At 40.4% G+C, this 14,002-nt stretch overlaps 1 protein-coding gene across 13 annotated transcripts in view; it reads left to right on the top strand.

Annotated features, from left to right (window-relative positions):
• PITPNM2 (phosphatidylinositol transfer protein membrane associated 2) overlaps window positions 1–14,002 on the top strand; it is a 525,412-nt gene that overhangs the window by 491,777 nt on the left and 19,633 nt on the right. For all 13 annotated transcript variants that reach the window (XM_073586075.1, XM_073586064.1, XM_073586063.1 and 10 more), the window contains 3 exons: window positions 7,811–7,959; window positions 10,441–10,557; window positions 13,452–13,568. In XM_073586075.1, coding sequence (XP_073442176.1) covers window positions 7,811–7,959; window positions 10,441–10,557; window positions 13,452–13,568 — 383 coding nt within the window. The remainder of the gene's footprint in view (window positions 1–7,810; window positions 7,960–10,440; window positions 10,558–13,451; window positions 13,569–14,002) is intronic.

The following is a 14,002-nucleotide window of genomic DNA, read 5'->3' as shown; positions in this document are numbered from 1 at the left end:
ATATACATAAACTAGATCTCTCCAGTTTTTGTTTCAGGAACTCTACAGATTGGCGTTCCATTGATTTGGTCTTGAAATCAGTGCTTAGGGCCATTTCTCCAAAGTGTCTCAGGAGTCATTTTTCATCACAATTACTCTAGGCCACATGTTGCTCATGCTAATGTGAGCAGCCTGCGTGGCCTGAAAGTGCTACTATGGCCTTCAGCATTTCCAGACATATCACTCATGGAGAAAATCTGGGATATCATTAGTTAGTAATTGCAAAGGGAACTGCCAGCAGCGGATCTTGATTATTTTCATGCCCAACTGCATTCAGTGTGGCATAACATTCCTCAGACAAGTATTAATAAATTCATTGATATCATGTCAAGGCTTGTAAGGGTATTTCCGTGCGTGGCACTTAAAATTTTGTTAACATTTATTTAGCATTTAGATATCATTAACATATCCTGTGGTTTCCAGAATTCCCCAACTTTTCCTTCTTGGTTTTGTAATTGCATTGGTGAGGAGTGTGTATATGTATATATGAATATATGTGTGTAAAGAAAAATAGAACATTTCTCATTTTATTGAATAGGATATCTTTATATTACTTGATTTGAATCACAAAGAACCTGCAACTAGTCCTTCTTCCTTACAGTTGAATAATGTCCATTTATGACCCCTTCTGATGTTTTTTAAAATTAGAAACTATTGTTGCGTACAATTTTCCCCTTTTTCACATGGTATCCCCCAAGTATAGGTGTAGCAGTGGTAGTAATTTTATACTTTTATCAATGGGCTGACTGAAGAAACAAAATACCTTTAAAGCTTAGGAAACAAAAGGTAAACTGAAAGCTTAGAAATAATAATAATATATCCAATATAAAAATCTGATATTTAATTAGTTATCTACACTCTATCTTCTGCTAGTTCTACAAACTCCTGGATTATATTGATAATCCTGGATTCTAGTGTAATATGTGTGTTAAGCGTCAGTTTCCTGCAACTGCACAGCAGGGATCCAGAGCTTCATATCCTGCGGTCTCCCATTCTCCATCGACTGCAAAGGAGCTTGCTCAGCAACCCCGTCGTTCCCAACGCTCTGCTCAGACCAGCTCTGTGGATCTGGCTGTTGCTGCCACCTCTGGGCCAGCAATAGCAGCGCAGGCTGATCAGCAGGAAGTCACTCCAGAGGCTAAGTCCTTCCGTCGCTCCACTGAGCATGCTCACGAGACGATCTCCCATTGGAGATCGGGAGTCACATGCACAGGTCCTTCTCCAGATCTGATTGGTCCATCTCAGGGATCTGGAAGCTTCCGGAAGGTCCCGGCTATAAAAGGTTTGCATGGCCGCTCGGCCATGCGCTAGTATAGACTCTAGTTGCTACCTGTGTGAATGATGATGGATGCATGAACCTGCGAATGACTCATTAAGATCCCCCTCCCTCTGATATTACGTGTGTGGATAGGGACTTAGTCATAGAGTCAGCGGCACGCTACAGGCCACAGTGCATATCTCCACAGAACTAGCGTCCGACAGTGCGCCCCCTCCTGGGCATTGTCGTATAGCGGCTGTGTCAGCTGCCACGCTGCAGTCAGCAGCACTTGTCGGCGTTCGCGGTAGCAACGCCGCACGTACGGTAGGTCTAGACGGACACTGACCCTGTGTCTTAGGCCCTAGTCCTGTGACCATATACCGTGCATGCATTCCGCTGAGACCTGTGAGTCCAACATGCTCGGTATTTAAGTTTATTGCTTTGGCGCCTCTGTGAATCAACAGAGTATGCCCAGCAAACATCGGGTGACGTTCATCCCGCGTGCGATATACCGCCATATTGCGTGTCTGCCATTACCTAGCAGCAGTGTAACACCTTCTGCACGGTGGACCCCGGGCGGCGAACGCACTTTCTATTATTTAGTGCATTCCGCCGTCCCTAACAATGTGCTGGTATGATGACTAGCAAATGTGAGTTAGTAATTTAAAAAAGTTTTAAATCTAGAAAGGAGTTTAAATTAAGCCAAAAATATAGTTACCCTCATTTTTATTTTATAGTGCCTTACTACATTACCTACATGATCCTGAAACAGTTAATCCAAAAATCCATCAGAAAAGCTGGGCTTTATCCCACTGCTGGTCTTTGATTGGCAGAAGTCCTACTCCTTTGGTTAAAGGTATGTTGTATAGTGAAGTTTTGTCCGAGTGCACAAAAATTCACTAAACACTAGTCCGGAGGGGAACTTCTGCTGCAGACAATTGTTTTACAGCTACACAAGTAACAGTAAAAAATAAAAAGGTAGAGGCATGGCTGAGCTAACTGAAGTACACAGATACAATTTATTTTATATATTTTTTTGCAAGTCCTCTATAGAAAAATGGGTTTAACCACCTGCTAATCTTCACCTGATGTATAGCTAATGTCCAGGGACGGAAATTACTCATCTTTGTACTACACTGTACGGTAATTGAATGTTTCTGCTGCAGACAATTGTCTTATAACCAAACAAAGCACAATAAAACGGAAAGATGTGGCTGAGCTCTTGAGACACACTGATAAGATTTCTTAGCCAATTTTTAAAATTCTGACCAATGTCACTTTATGTGGTGATAACTCTGGAATGCTTCAAGAAATCCCATTGATTTTGAGATTGTTTTTTCGTGGCACATTATAATTTATGATAATGGTAAATTTAGGTCGATAAGTTTTGTGTTTATTTATAAAAAGTTTCAGAAATTTGACAAAAATGTAAAAAAAAATTGCAATTTTCAAAAGTTGAATGATTATTCCTTTAATCCAAATAGTCATATCACACAAAAACATTAATAAACACCATTTCCCACATGTCTGCTTTACATCAGCACCATTTTTAAAACGCTAATTTATTTTATTAGCTTTTAGAGTCAAATTTGAAGCCATTTATCCAAAACCTAAAGCTTAGTTGAAACTGGATTGTGCAACCCGACAATGAGGCCAAACACACCAGTAAATCTACACCGGAATGGCTGAAAAAGAAAAGAATCAAGATGTGGCAGTGGCTCTGCCCAATTGAAACGCTGTGGATAAAAGAATGCCCCCCAAACCTCTATGAATTTAGAGGACCTTTTACCAGTTGAAACATGTTAAAAGGGTGGTCCATAGGTCAAAGTTATTTTCATTCTAAATCCCTATCTATGTAGTGCTATTATCTAATCTATTTTCTAATATGCTTGAATTAAAAATTCCCTAACCTTCCTTAACACACTGTAAAACTGCTATTCTTTTTTCCCCCTACTTCCTTTTTTGATAATGCTTCATTTAGGTATCCCAGTGCATGCTGAGATACTAAAAGTAAGCGTCATCAGGGTGTAGAGGCTGGGGTCACTGCCATAGCTCCTGCCCTCACCCCTAAAATTAGGCATAATCACTGATGCACGATTAGCAGTTATGAGCCGGCAACAGAGCAGTGTCAGCGAAAGCCAAGCATGCTGAAAATGGGACGCCACTTAGTTTATGATACTAAATAGATAGTGATTTAAAATGAAAAATACTTTGCCTTCGGACCACCACTATGAACTGGCCACAACATCGAATAGAGGCTGCAAAGCTTAGTAAAGTATAGTCTAATTTTCTAATTTCTCCTCTCCATTCAGGAGAGATTAGCTTGTAAGTTTTAAGTTATAATTTATGTTATAGATCAACTGGGTGTTACCAGAGATTCGTCTATGGTGCGTTTACTTCTCCCCCTGCATGAGACTCACCAGTCATAAACAGTATGCAACACAGGGGGGAAAAAAAGAACCTCTTCTCCTCACTGATCTCTCCAGCTGCTGTGTAAAGATATGCTGCTGAGTTATGTATCATTACAAACCCCTACAGATCTCATCTCACGGCAGTAAATTTGGGAGGAGGTATAGGGCTGACAGCACCGTGCCAAGAGATCTATAAGTGTTTGTAAAGATACATAACTTAGCTCAGTTAGACCTCAGTTGATGCAGAGTTGTGTCATTAGGGCGGTTTCACACGTCAGTGTCTCCGGTACGTGTGGTGACAGTTTTCTCATGTAATGGAGACACTAACACACGTAGACCCATTCAAATGAATGGGTCTGTGTACATGTCAGCATGTTTTCACGGACCATATGTCCGTGTGCAAAACACGCTGACATGTCCATTTTTTAGCAACAGCACAGATAACACGAACCCATACAAGTCAATGGTTCCGTGTAAACACGTACCACACACGGCTGGCGTCTGTGTGCCATCCGGGTGCATTTTAAAAAGTCATAGGGTTAACATTGAAAAAAATTGTTTCAATACACAAACACACGGACAGCATACAAGCAGCACACGGACGGTACACACGGATGCCACACAGATGTGACAAATCGACACATGGACATGGACATCTCCAGTACCGTTTTTTCCGGTACAGGAAATATCAGGACGTGTGAAACTGTCCTTATAAACACTTCCAGATGTCATTTCTCAGCGCTCTGACCTCCCCATACACTGACTACTAAGATCTGGAAATGTTTGTAATTATCTAAAACTCAGTTTTGCTGTATCTCTACACAGTAAGTACAGAGGTCAATGAGGAGAGGGGGGTGTTGTTTTATTTTCCCTGTGTGTTGCTGCCTACTTTTGTTTAGTCAACCTCATGTAGGGGAAGGAGTGCCCACCCCTAGAGACAAATCAATGTTAACAACAAATTGAATTTAGCATAAATTTTAACCTAATCTTTACTACTTAATATCTTCACTACGAAGAGGATAAATTAAAAAAAAAAAAAATGTTTTATTCCATGATGTGGCCAGTTTAACATGTTCATAGTGGTGAAAAGTCCTCTTTAAGCAACAATGAAATGAACAATAAAAATGAAAGCTTGGGCAAGGATTCCTCCAAAACGATGTGTGAGACTGATAATAAGTAATCATTTTCTGTATGAATTTATTGCTGTTAAAGGTAGTTATGCAAGCTAAAATTTAAAGGGGTGTAAATATTTTTTTATCACATTGTTTCTGCATTTTGGTCTGTTTTTTTTTTTAAGAGTATAATTTGTCAACTGAGGTACTGGGCTAATTTTAACCCCTTAGAGACCCTACCCATTTTCATTTTTGCGTTTCTGTTTTTGCCTCCCCTCCTTCCCAGAGCCATAACTTTTTTATATTTCCATCAATATGGCCTTATGAGGGCTTGTTTTTTTGCGGGATGAATTGTTCTTTTTAACGACACCATTGTTTTTAACATAGTGTACAAAAAAACAGGAAAAAAAATTCCAACTGCGGTGAAATTGCAAAAAAAAAGTCCAATTCCACAATGTTTTTTTAATTTTTTTTTTTTACCTTGTTCACCAAATGCAAAAACTGACCTGCCATTACGATTCTCCACTCATTAAGCGATCATAAATACAAGAAACCCAGCACTCGACTTGCTGTGAACCGATAATTCTGGTTCACAGCATTAAGTTGAGTGCCAGGTTTCTTGTGCACACTCTACAGTAGTGCTCATGTTATTTCTTCTATTACGAGACTATAGACACCAAACATGTCTAGGTTCTTTTTTATTTAATAAACCACCAAAGAATCAGTATACCATGCCAGTAAAAAGATATTTGACTTTATTCAAGTTAATCAATATAACAAAATAATATGCAAGAAACACAATATCAAGGCTACTACCAAATGTATCATTGGAGAGAATAACGCCAGAAGCCTGACCTACTAAATATGCAAAACAGTGCACCTAAAAATTCACAGATACTGCCACCGTCTGTATCAACCATAAAATAATTAGCAATACAAAGACTGCCATTAAATGAACTGATGCTGGTTGCTGTGAACAAAAAAGAGAAATCATTCAAGACACTTACATGTTAAATGTGGTCTGCTAATGCGGTCCTCCATAAGCGCCCCAACGCGCGTTTCGTTCCTTCGTCAGGAGGCGAACCAATAAAATTACGGTAATTCTGGTTCACAGAATTAAGTTGAGTGCCGGGTTTCTTGTGCACACTCTACAGTAGTACTCATGTTATTTCTTCTATTACGAGATTATAGACACCAAACATGTCTAAGTTCTTTTTTATTTAAGTTGTGAAAAAAAGTCCAAAGTTTGTTAAAGAATAAAAAAAATTGCGTCATTTTCCGAAACCTGTAGCGTCTCCATTTTTCGTGATCTCTGGTTGAGTGAGGGCTTATTTTTGTGTGCTGAGCTGACGTTTTTATTGATACCATTTTGGTGCAGATACGATCTTTTAATCGCCTGTTATTGCATTGTAATGCAATGTCGTGGCGACAAAAAAAACGTAATTCTGGCGTTTTGACTTTTTTCTCATTATGCCGTTTAACGATCAGGTTAATCCTTGTTTTTATTGATAGATCGGGGGTGAATTAAACTTTTATTTTTTATATATATTTTAAAAACTTTTTTTTTTTTTTTTTTTTAACTTTTGGCATGATTCAATAGTCTCCATGGGAGACTAGAAGCTGCCATAACCCGATCGGCTCTGCTACATACTGGCAATGATCAGATCTCCTGTATGTAACAGAAATGCACACTTGCTATGAGCACCGACCAACGGGCAGCACTCATAGCAATCCGGCACTGACAACCATAGAGGTCTGCTGGAGACCTCTGGTTGTGTCATACCAACCCATCGGTGACCTACGATCACGTGACGGGTGTCACCAGTGGGCGGAATTCCGGCCCGATGGCCGGAAGCACACATTAAATGCCGCTGTCAGAGTTTGACAGCGGCCTTTAACTAGTTAATAGCTGCAGGTGGATCGCGATTCCGCCTGCGGCTGTTCCATGCACATGTCAGCTATTCAAAACAGCTGACATGTACCAGGAAAGATATGACCTGACCGCCGGAGCCCACATCAAAAGGAGGGAAGCGACCTGCGCAGTACTAGGTCGCAAAGGGGTTAAGACTTTCTGAGGACAAAATGTTTTTAACTCCTTTATTGTGGCCTGAAACATAAAACACTAAAATTCAAAGAGGTGTGCTTAGTTATTTTCATTACAATCAGCTGATAATTCTCTCTAGAGTGGAGAACATTCCTTTGATCAGCAGCCATACAGTATTTCATATTAAACAGATGTCCATATATGTTCTAAGCTGACATTCTTTCTACTGGAAAACTGAACAGATGTGTCAAGCTATATATGGTACTTGCTATGCGCCTGCTATCTAAGTATTCAGCGTAACAAAAATGAAGTTACATGATAAATTGAGCATTGCTGAGCCCACACACCACAGTTTGCCGATTTTGTGAATAATGTAGCCAAAGATACCATGTTTGCAGATTATAGTACCTTATCCTGTGGTTTGTAGATTGAATGGATTGATTGTAAACTGTGTATGTTTGTAATAGTTGTGGATTCTGAATAGTCAGTGGTATTAATAAATATTTTCACAATAATCTAACATTGAATGTATTGTTTTTATTGAATTTAGACTGTTTGTTTTACATCATTGGTTCTTCAGAAGTTTGCATGGAACAAGTAATGCTATACCTCTTTAACAAGTAATGACCTTATCTTGCATGTATGAAAATAACACTCTCGAATGTTTGGAGACGTCTCTAGTTTGGACATATGCATGTGAAGCACGTTTTCAAACAAGATTGACTTTTTTTTATTTTTTGCTTCTTTCTTACAAGGCTGAACACAATTTTGGCTTATTTTTATGTGTCTGACAAATTACTCCTACAGTAGTAGGAGCTATTGTAAAAGTATAGCATATTCCTTAATTACTGCCAGAATTGTATGCAATTACCTTTTTTAATTATTTTATTTATTTTTGCGTTTCTTTCTTGTTAGTCTTGGGGTGTAATGTTCTCTTTTCTGTCAGTTGCAGCAAAGTGGTGGGGCACAAAAAGGATTGACTATGCCCTCTATTGTCCGGATGCCCTCACTGCATTTCCAACGGTTGCTCTTCCTCACCTTTTCCATGCCAGTTATTGGGAATCCACCGATGTTGTTTCATTCCTATTGCGACAAGTAAGTTATATTATATTTCTGTTTTGCTGCCCCCATCTAAAGGCAACCTAAATTTTACACTGTCAGGACATTTATCACACTAATGTGAAACACAAGCACTACATTTAGGCCAATATTCATAAATTTTCTGAGACACCGAGCACACTGTGAAAATGTCACATGCTTCCCATATAGGCTCTTTCATGCAGTTTTTGCATTAAAGCTTAAAGGGAGCCTGTTGCATCAAAAATACTATTTATCTGCAGATATGATGCCAATCTTCAGGTAAATAGTGTTTTATTATAGAGAAAACAAAGGATTTAATCCAGCACACCCATTCTGGTAAAATATGCATATAGCTTTAATTCAAGCTAAAACTTATTAAAAGAAACTGATGCATTTCTGGTGCAAAAGTCGCATCCTTAAGGCCCTTTTACATTTAGCGATGCACCAGCGATCCGACCCGGTCAGGATCGCTGGTGCATCGCTAAATGATCGCTAGTGAGCTTTCATACAGAAAGACCTCACAGCGATGCAGCAGCGACGCAACGCACGATACTTACCATTCACACACAGCGATGAAGACGTCCACCCGCGTCCAGCGTCGCTCGTCGTCACAGCAGGAAGTCTCAGCAGGAAGCGCCCGACGAGAAATGGAGCCGGACATTCTCGCGAGATCAGCGATGGACAGCGGGGGAGCCGGTCGCTGGTAAGTATCACACATAGCGATATCGCTAGCAATATCGCTATAACGTCACAAAACCAGTGACGTTTTAGCGATATTGCTAGCGATATCGCTTAGTGTAAAACCCCCTTTAGTCATAGTAAGAGCCACATCCTATGACTAAGGGTGCGACTTTTGTGCCAGAAACGTGTCAGGTTTCTCTTAATATGTTTTAGCTTGAATGAAATAAAGTATCTGCATATTTTACAAGAAAAGGTGTGCAAAATTAAATCTTTTGTTTCCTCTACTGTGGCTGAAGTGATTTCCACAACCCAAGCAGCAATTCTCAACAGTCACGTCTGAAGCTCCCAGTCCTCCTTCTGTCCTCCTCAATGTTTTATTATGTTCACTTGAGCAGTGGCTTCTCCCTGCAGCCACTAAAGGCCCTTTTACATTTAACGATGCACCAGCGATCCGACCCGGTCAGGATCGCTGGTGCATCGCTAAATGATCGCTAGTGAGCTACCACACAGGAAGATCTCACAGCGATGCAGCAGCGACGCAGCGCACGATACTCACCTTTCACACACAGCGATCCTGACGTCCTCCCGCCCGCCTCCACGCGTCGCTCGTCGTCACAGCAGGAAGCCCAGCAGGAAGCAGACGACGAGAAACGGAGCCGGACATTCTCGCGCGATCAGCGGGGGAGCCGGTCGGAGGTAAGGGTACCGTTACACTTAGCGATGTACCAGCGATCCCGACCAGTGATATGACGCGGTCAGGATCGCTGGTGCATCGCTAGGTGGTCGCTAGTGAGCTGCCAAACAGGCAGATCTCACCAGCGACATCGCTGGGGACGGGGGTCGCTACTTACCTGTCAGACGCGGCGATCCTGCGTCCTCCCGCCCGGCTCCACGCGTCGCTCGTCGTCACAGCAGGAAGCGGCCGACGAGAAATGATCCAGGAGCTTCTCGCGCGATCAGCGATAACCAGCGGGGGAGCCGGTCGGAGGTAAGTATCACATGTAGCGATATCGCTATGTGTAAAACCCCCTTTACTATAGTCAAGGTTACAACAAGCCAGCCAGACATGATTTAGATGCTAATTACCTGCTGATTACCACTACAGGTTCCCTTTAAAAGGGTTGTCCGCTTTCTGAAAACTTTCTGCAATAAGCTGTGGTAGTTATAGAAGAAATAAACTGAGTATTGCCCTCCTGTCACTCAGCGCCTGATCTCAGACACTGTCATGATCTCTGTTCTATATTCTGCCACAAAAACTTAGAAGGGTTGTGTATTACTAAAAATCTTTTCAACGTCCTTATGCTGCTTAATATAAATAAACAAAATAAAAGAAAAAACAAAGCCCATACTTGTATAATAAAATACTGGACTGGTGCTGCCCCTCTGTTCTACTGCTGGCTTTCTCAGCCTGACTCCTGGCTTCCTTTTCCAGCTAGTAGCATTGTGACTTGGCTGCAGAACAGAGGCCACTGAAAAATTGCTTAAAGTACTTGACATCCCCTTTAGAAATATATGACAAAGCACATAAGGCACAAGTTTAAGGTAAAATACATTAGAAAAAATGTAAAAAAAAATGCAATTTTAATTGTTGCCCATGATGTGCCTAATTGTTGTACCCGCTTAGTGTAGCACTTGAACATTGGTTAATAATAGTCAGTGTGCTGATCATGCAGCTTTCTCAAGATTTCTTGAGTATGTACATAAAATATTCAGAACATGCTTAAAAAACTATTGATAATTTGCAAACTTGGATTAATGCAAATGACCAATTGGTGGACAGTTATGTTAATTTTGTCACATGTATGCTCATTTCAGGTCATGAGACATGAAACAGCAAGTGTCTTGGAGTTGGTTGGAAAAGAAGTTTCTGTGTTCAGCCCTTCAAAACCAAGGGAAAAGTGGCTAAGAAAACGAACACATGTGAAACTAAGGGTACTTAAGAATCTGAAATCACTTTTTGTTTTCAACCTAAGTTGTTACCTAGCCCAAACAGTGTAAAGCCTCATTCAGACATCTGTACATGTTCTGTTGGTGTTTTTCACTGATAGAACACATACCCATTGAAGTCTAAGGTGCTATTCACATGTCCAGGTTTTTTTTTCAGATGAGTGACACAAAAAAAATCATAGAGACATGTCTGTTTTTAGTTGCAGTCATGAATCAAAATTACCCATACTAGTCTATTGATTGTTGAGCATCACGGACAGCTCACGGATGACATCAGTGTGCATTGTGGGTTCTGTCTGTCGTTAACATTGTAATGTACAGGAAAAGCTTTGTAAGTTATTTATTTTTTCATATGTGAAAATTACTGATGATAAGAACTGACAGCTGACTAAACACTGATGGAAATCTGATCCAAAAACTGGTGAAACTCACTGTTTTTTTTTTGCGTATGTGATAAATCACATACAGTCATTGTCAAAAGTGTTGGCACCCTTTTAATTGTTCCAGAATATTAAGTATTTCTCGCAGAAAATTATTGCAATTAGACATGTTTTGTTATACACATTTATTTCCTTTGTGTGTATTGGAACAACACAAAACAAAATAGAGAAAAAAAAAGGCAAATTGGACATAATTAGAAAAGTGCTGGAAAATATTGTCAGCACCGTCAGATTAATATTTGGTTGCACACCCTTTGGAATAAATAACTCCAATCACTTTCTATAACCATCAACAAACTTCTTACACCTCTCAACTGCAGTTTTGGACCAATCTTCTTTTGCAAACTGATCCAGGTCTCTCATATTTGAAGGTGTTCAATGACATTGATCATTGCTGGCCACTTCAGAACTCTAGCGCTCTGCTTCCATCCATTTCTGGGTGCTTCTTGAAGTATGTTTGGGGTCATTGTCCTACTGAAAGGCCCATGACCTAGGACACAAACCCAGCTTTCTGACACTGGGCCACTACATTGTGACCCGAATCCTTTGGTAATCTTCAGATTTCATGATGCGTTGCACACAGTTAAGACAACCCATGCAAGAGCCAGCAAAACAACCCCAAAACATCTTTGAACCTCCACAATATTTAACTGTAGGTATTGTGTTCTTTTCTTTGTAGGCCTCATTCCGTTTTCAGTAAACAGTAGAATGATGTGCTTAACCCAAAAACTCTATCTTGGTCTCATCTGTCCAAAAGACGTTTTCCCAGAAAGATTTTGGTGTACTCATGTACATTTTGGTAAACTGCAGTCTAGCTTTTTTATGTAGCTGTGTCAGCAGTGGGTCCTCCTGGGTCTCCTGCCATAGCGTTTCATTTAACTCAAATGTCGACGGATAGTTCACGGTGACACTCATGCACCTTGAGCATGCAAGACAGCTTGAATTTCTTTGGAACTTGTCCATAATCCGGACTATCCTGTATTGCAACCTTTCCATCAATTTTTCTCTGTCGTTAAAATGAGGAAAAAAAGTTTAATTATGCTTTCCATTTCAACCTATACGTTGATAACACTCAGGTAAACCTCTCTGGCCCAGACGTCACCTCTCTCTCTGCTGGCCAGAATCTTTGAGTGCCTACATATCAGCCATATCCTCCTTCTTCTCCTCTTGCTTCCTAAAATGCAATGTGGACAAAACTTAATTCATCATCTTTCATCCATCTCTCCTAAGCCCTCTACCTGATCTATCCATCACAAGTAATAACACCACGCTTTCCGTAGTACTGGAAGTTTGCTGCCTTGGGGTAACCCTGGACTCTGCCCTGTTCTTCAAACCGCACATCCAAGCTCTTTCCACCTCCTACTCAAAAATATTTCCAGAATCCGTCTCTTCCTCAACCCCTAATCTACTAAAATGTTAGTGCATACCCTCATTATCTCCCGCTTCGACTACTGCAATATCTTCCTTTGTGGCCTCCCTGCTAATACTCTCGCACCTCTCCCGTCTGTCCTTAATTCTGCTGCCTGACTAATCCTCCTATCTCCTCGCTAATCCTCTGCTTCCCTATGCAAATACCACTATTGGCTCCCAACGTATCAAGTTCAAACTACTCACACTAACCTACAAAGCCATCCATAACCTGTCTCCTAAATAAATCTCCCAACTAATCTCTGATTCTCACAAGATGTCCTTCTCTCCCCACTCTCATATATTCCTCACCCAATCGCCTGCAATACTCAACTCATCCGAATATCCGCCACGCTCAGAACTTTCAGACAGGACTTGAAAACCCACCTCTTCCAGAAAGCTTACAGCTTGCAATGAGCCTTCTGTCATCTCACTACCATCAAAGCTGCTGCAACCCCCAACCATACTGTCTCCATTCCCATTATCCGGTAGAAAGTAAGAGCCGGGCCCTCTCTCCTCTGTACCAATCTGTCATTATTAGCTTGTTCACAGTATTTTATATTTGTATCTTGTATGTAACCCCTTCTTATGTACAGCACCATGGAATCAATAAATAATAATGCTTTAATTTTTTTATTTCTTCTTGCATGATGATGTTGGCCTCCTGGCTCGCAAGCAGAGATCAATAAAGTCTAGACTCCAGATAGGGCAACTTTCTATAATGAATACTGCTTTCCAGTGGGAAAACAATAAACAGTGTTAATAAGTTGATCTTCCCACCAAATGAAAGAACAAGCCTTGTGTTGAATGTGGCTCACCATTTTTGTTTTTAAAAAAAAAAAAAGGGTTTGGGATCCTGGTTTTGGTGTAATTTTTTTTTTGTTTTACATTTTTTCTTACTGTGAAAATAAAATAAGTGTTTATAGTGCCAATTCATTTTTTTTCTACCAACAAATAGAAAGAGGCATCAGCAATCTGTTTTATTGCAACAGACATGTGACCTGGACTTTAAACTTTGTTTTTAATTTTCAGAATGTTGCTGCTAACCACAGAATTAATGATGCTGTAGCCAATGAAGATGGACCTCAGACACTTAATGGAAGGTTTATGTATGGCCCTCTTGATATGGTTACACTTACAGGAGAAAAGGTTGGTATATGGACAGATGATTTTCAATGGTCTCAGAGAGGTTATTTACAGTAGGTTGAAAAAAGACCTAGGTCCATCAATTCAAAATTTCTCCACAAGTTATAAGTTCTCCATCAGTAGATTATTTATAACCCACAGTGCCATTTGTTGTGAGAAAAGCATCAAGCCCTTTTTTAAAAGCTGTTATAGTGTCTGCCATTACTACCTCTTGTGTTAGGACAATCAACAATCTGACTGCTCTAACTGTAAAGAACCCTTTCCTATTTAGCTGCCGGAATCGTCTTTCTTCCACCCATAATGAGTGCCCCCGGTCCTCAGTATGGTCTTTGGAAGATTAAGTCATGTGCCAGTCCCTCGTACAGACCACACATATATTTATACATATAAATTAGATTGACCCTGAGGCGTCTTTTTTTCTAAGCTAAATAAACACA

This window comes from Dendrobates tinctorius, unplaced genomic scaffold (assembly GCF_039654945.1).
Source record: "Dendrobates tinctorius isolate UK_male_01 unplaced genomic scaffold, ASM3965494v1 ptg000090l, whole genome shotgun sequence".
NCBI classification, from domain to species: domain Eukaryota; kingdom Metazoa; phylum Chordata; class Amphibia; order Anura; family Dendrobatidae; genus Dendrobates; species Dendrobates tinctorius.
This window is presented reverse-complemented; position numbering and strand designations above follow the sequence as displayed.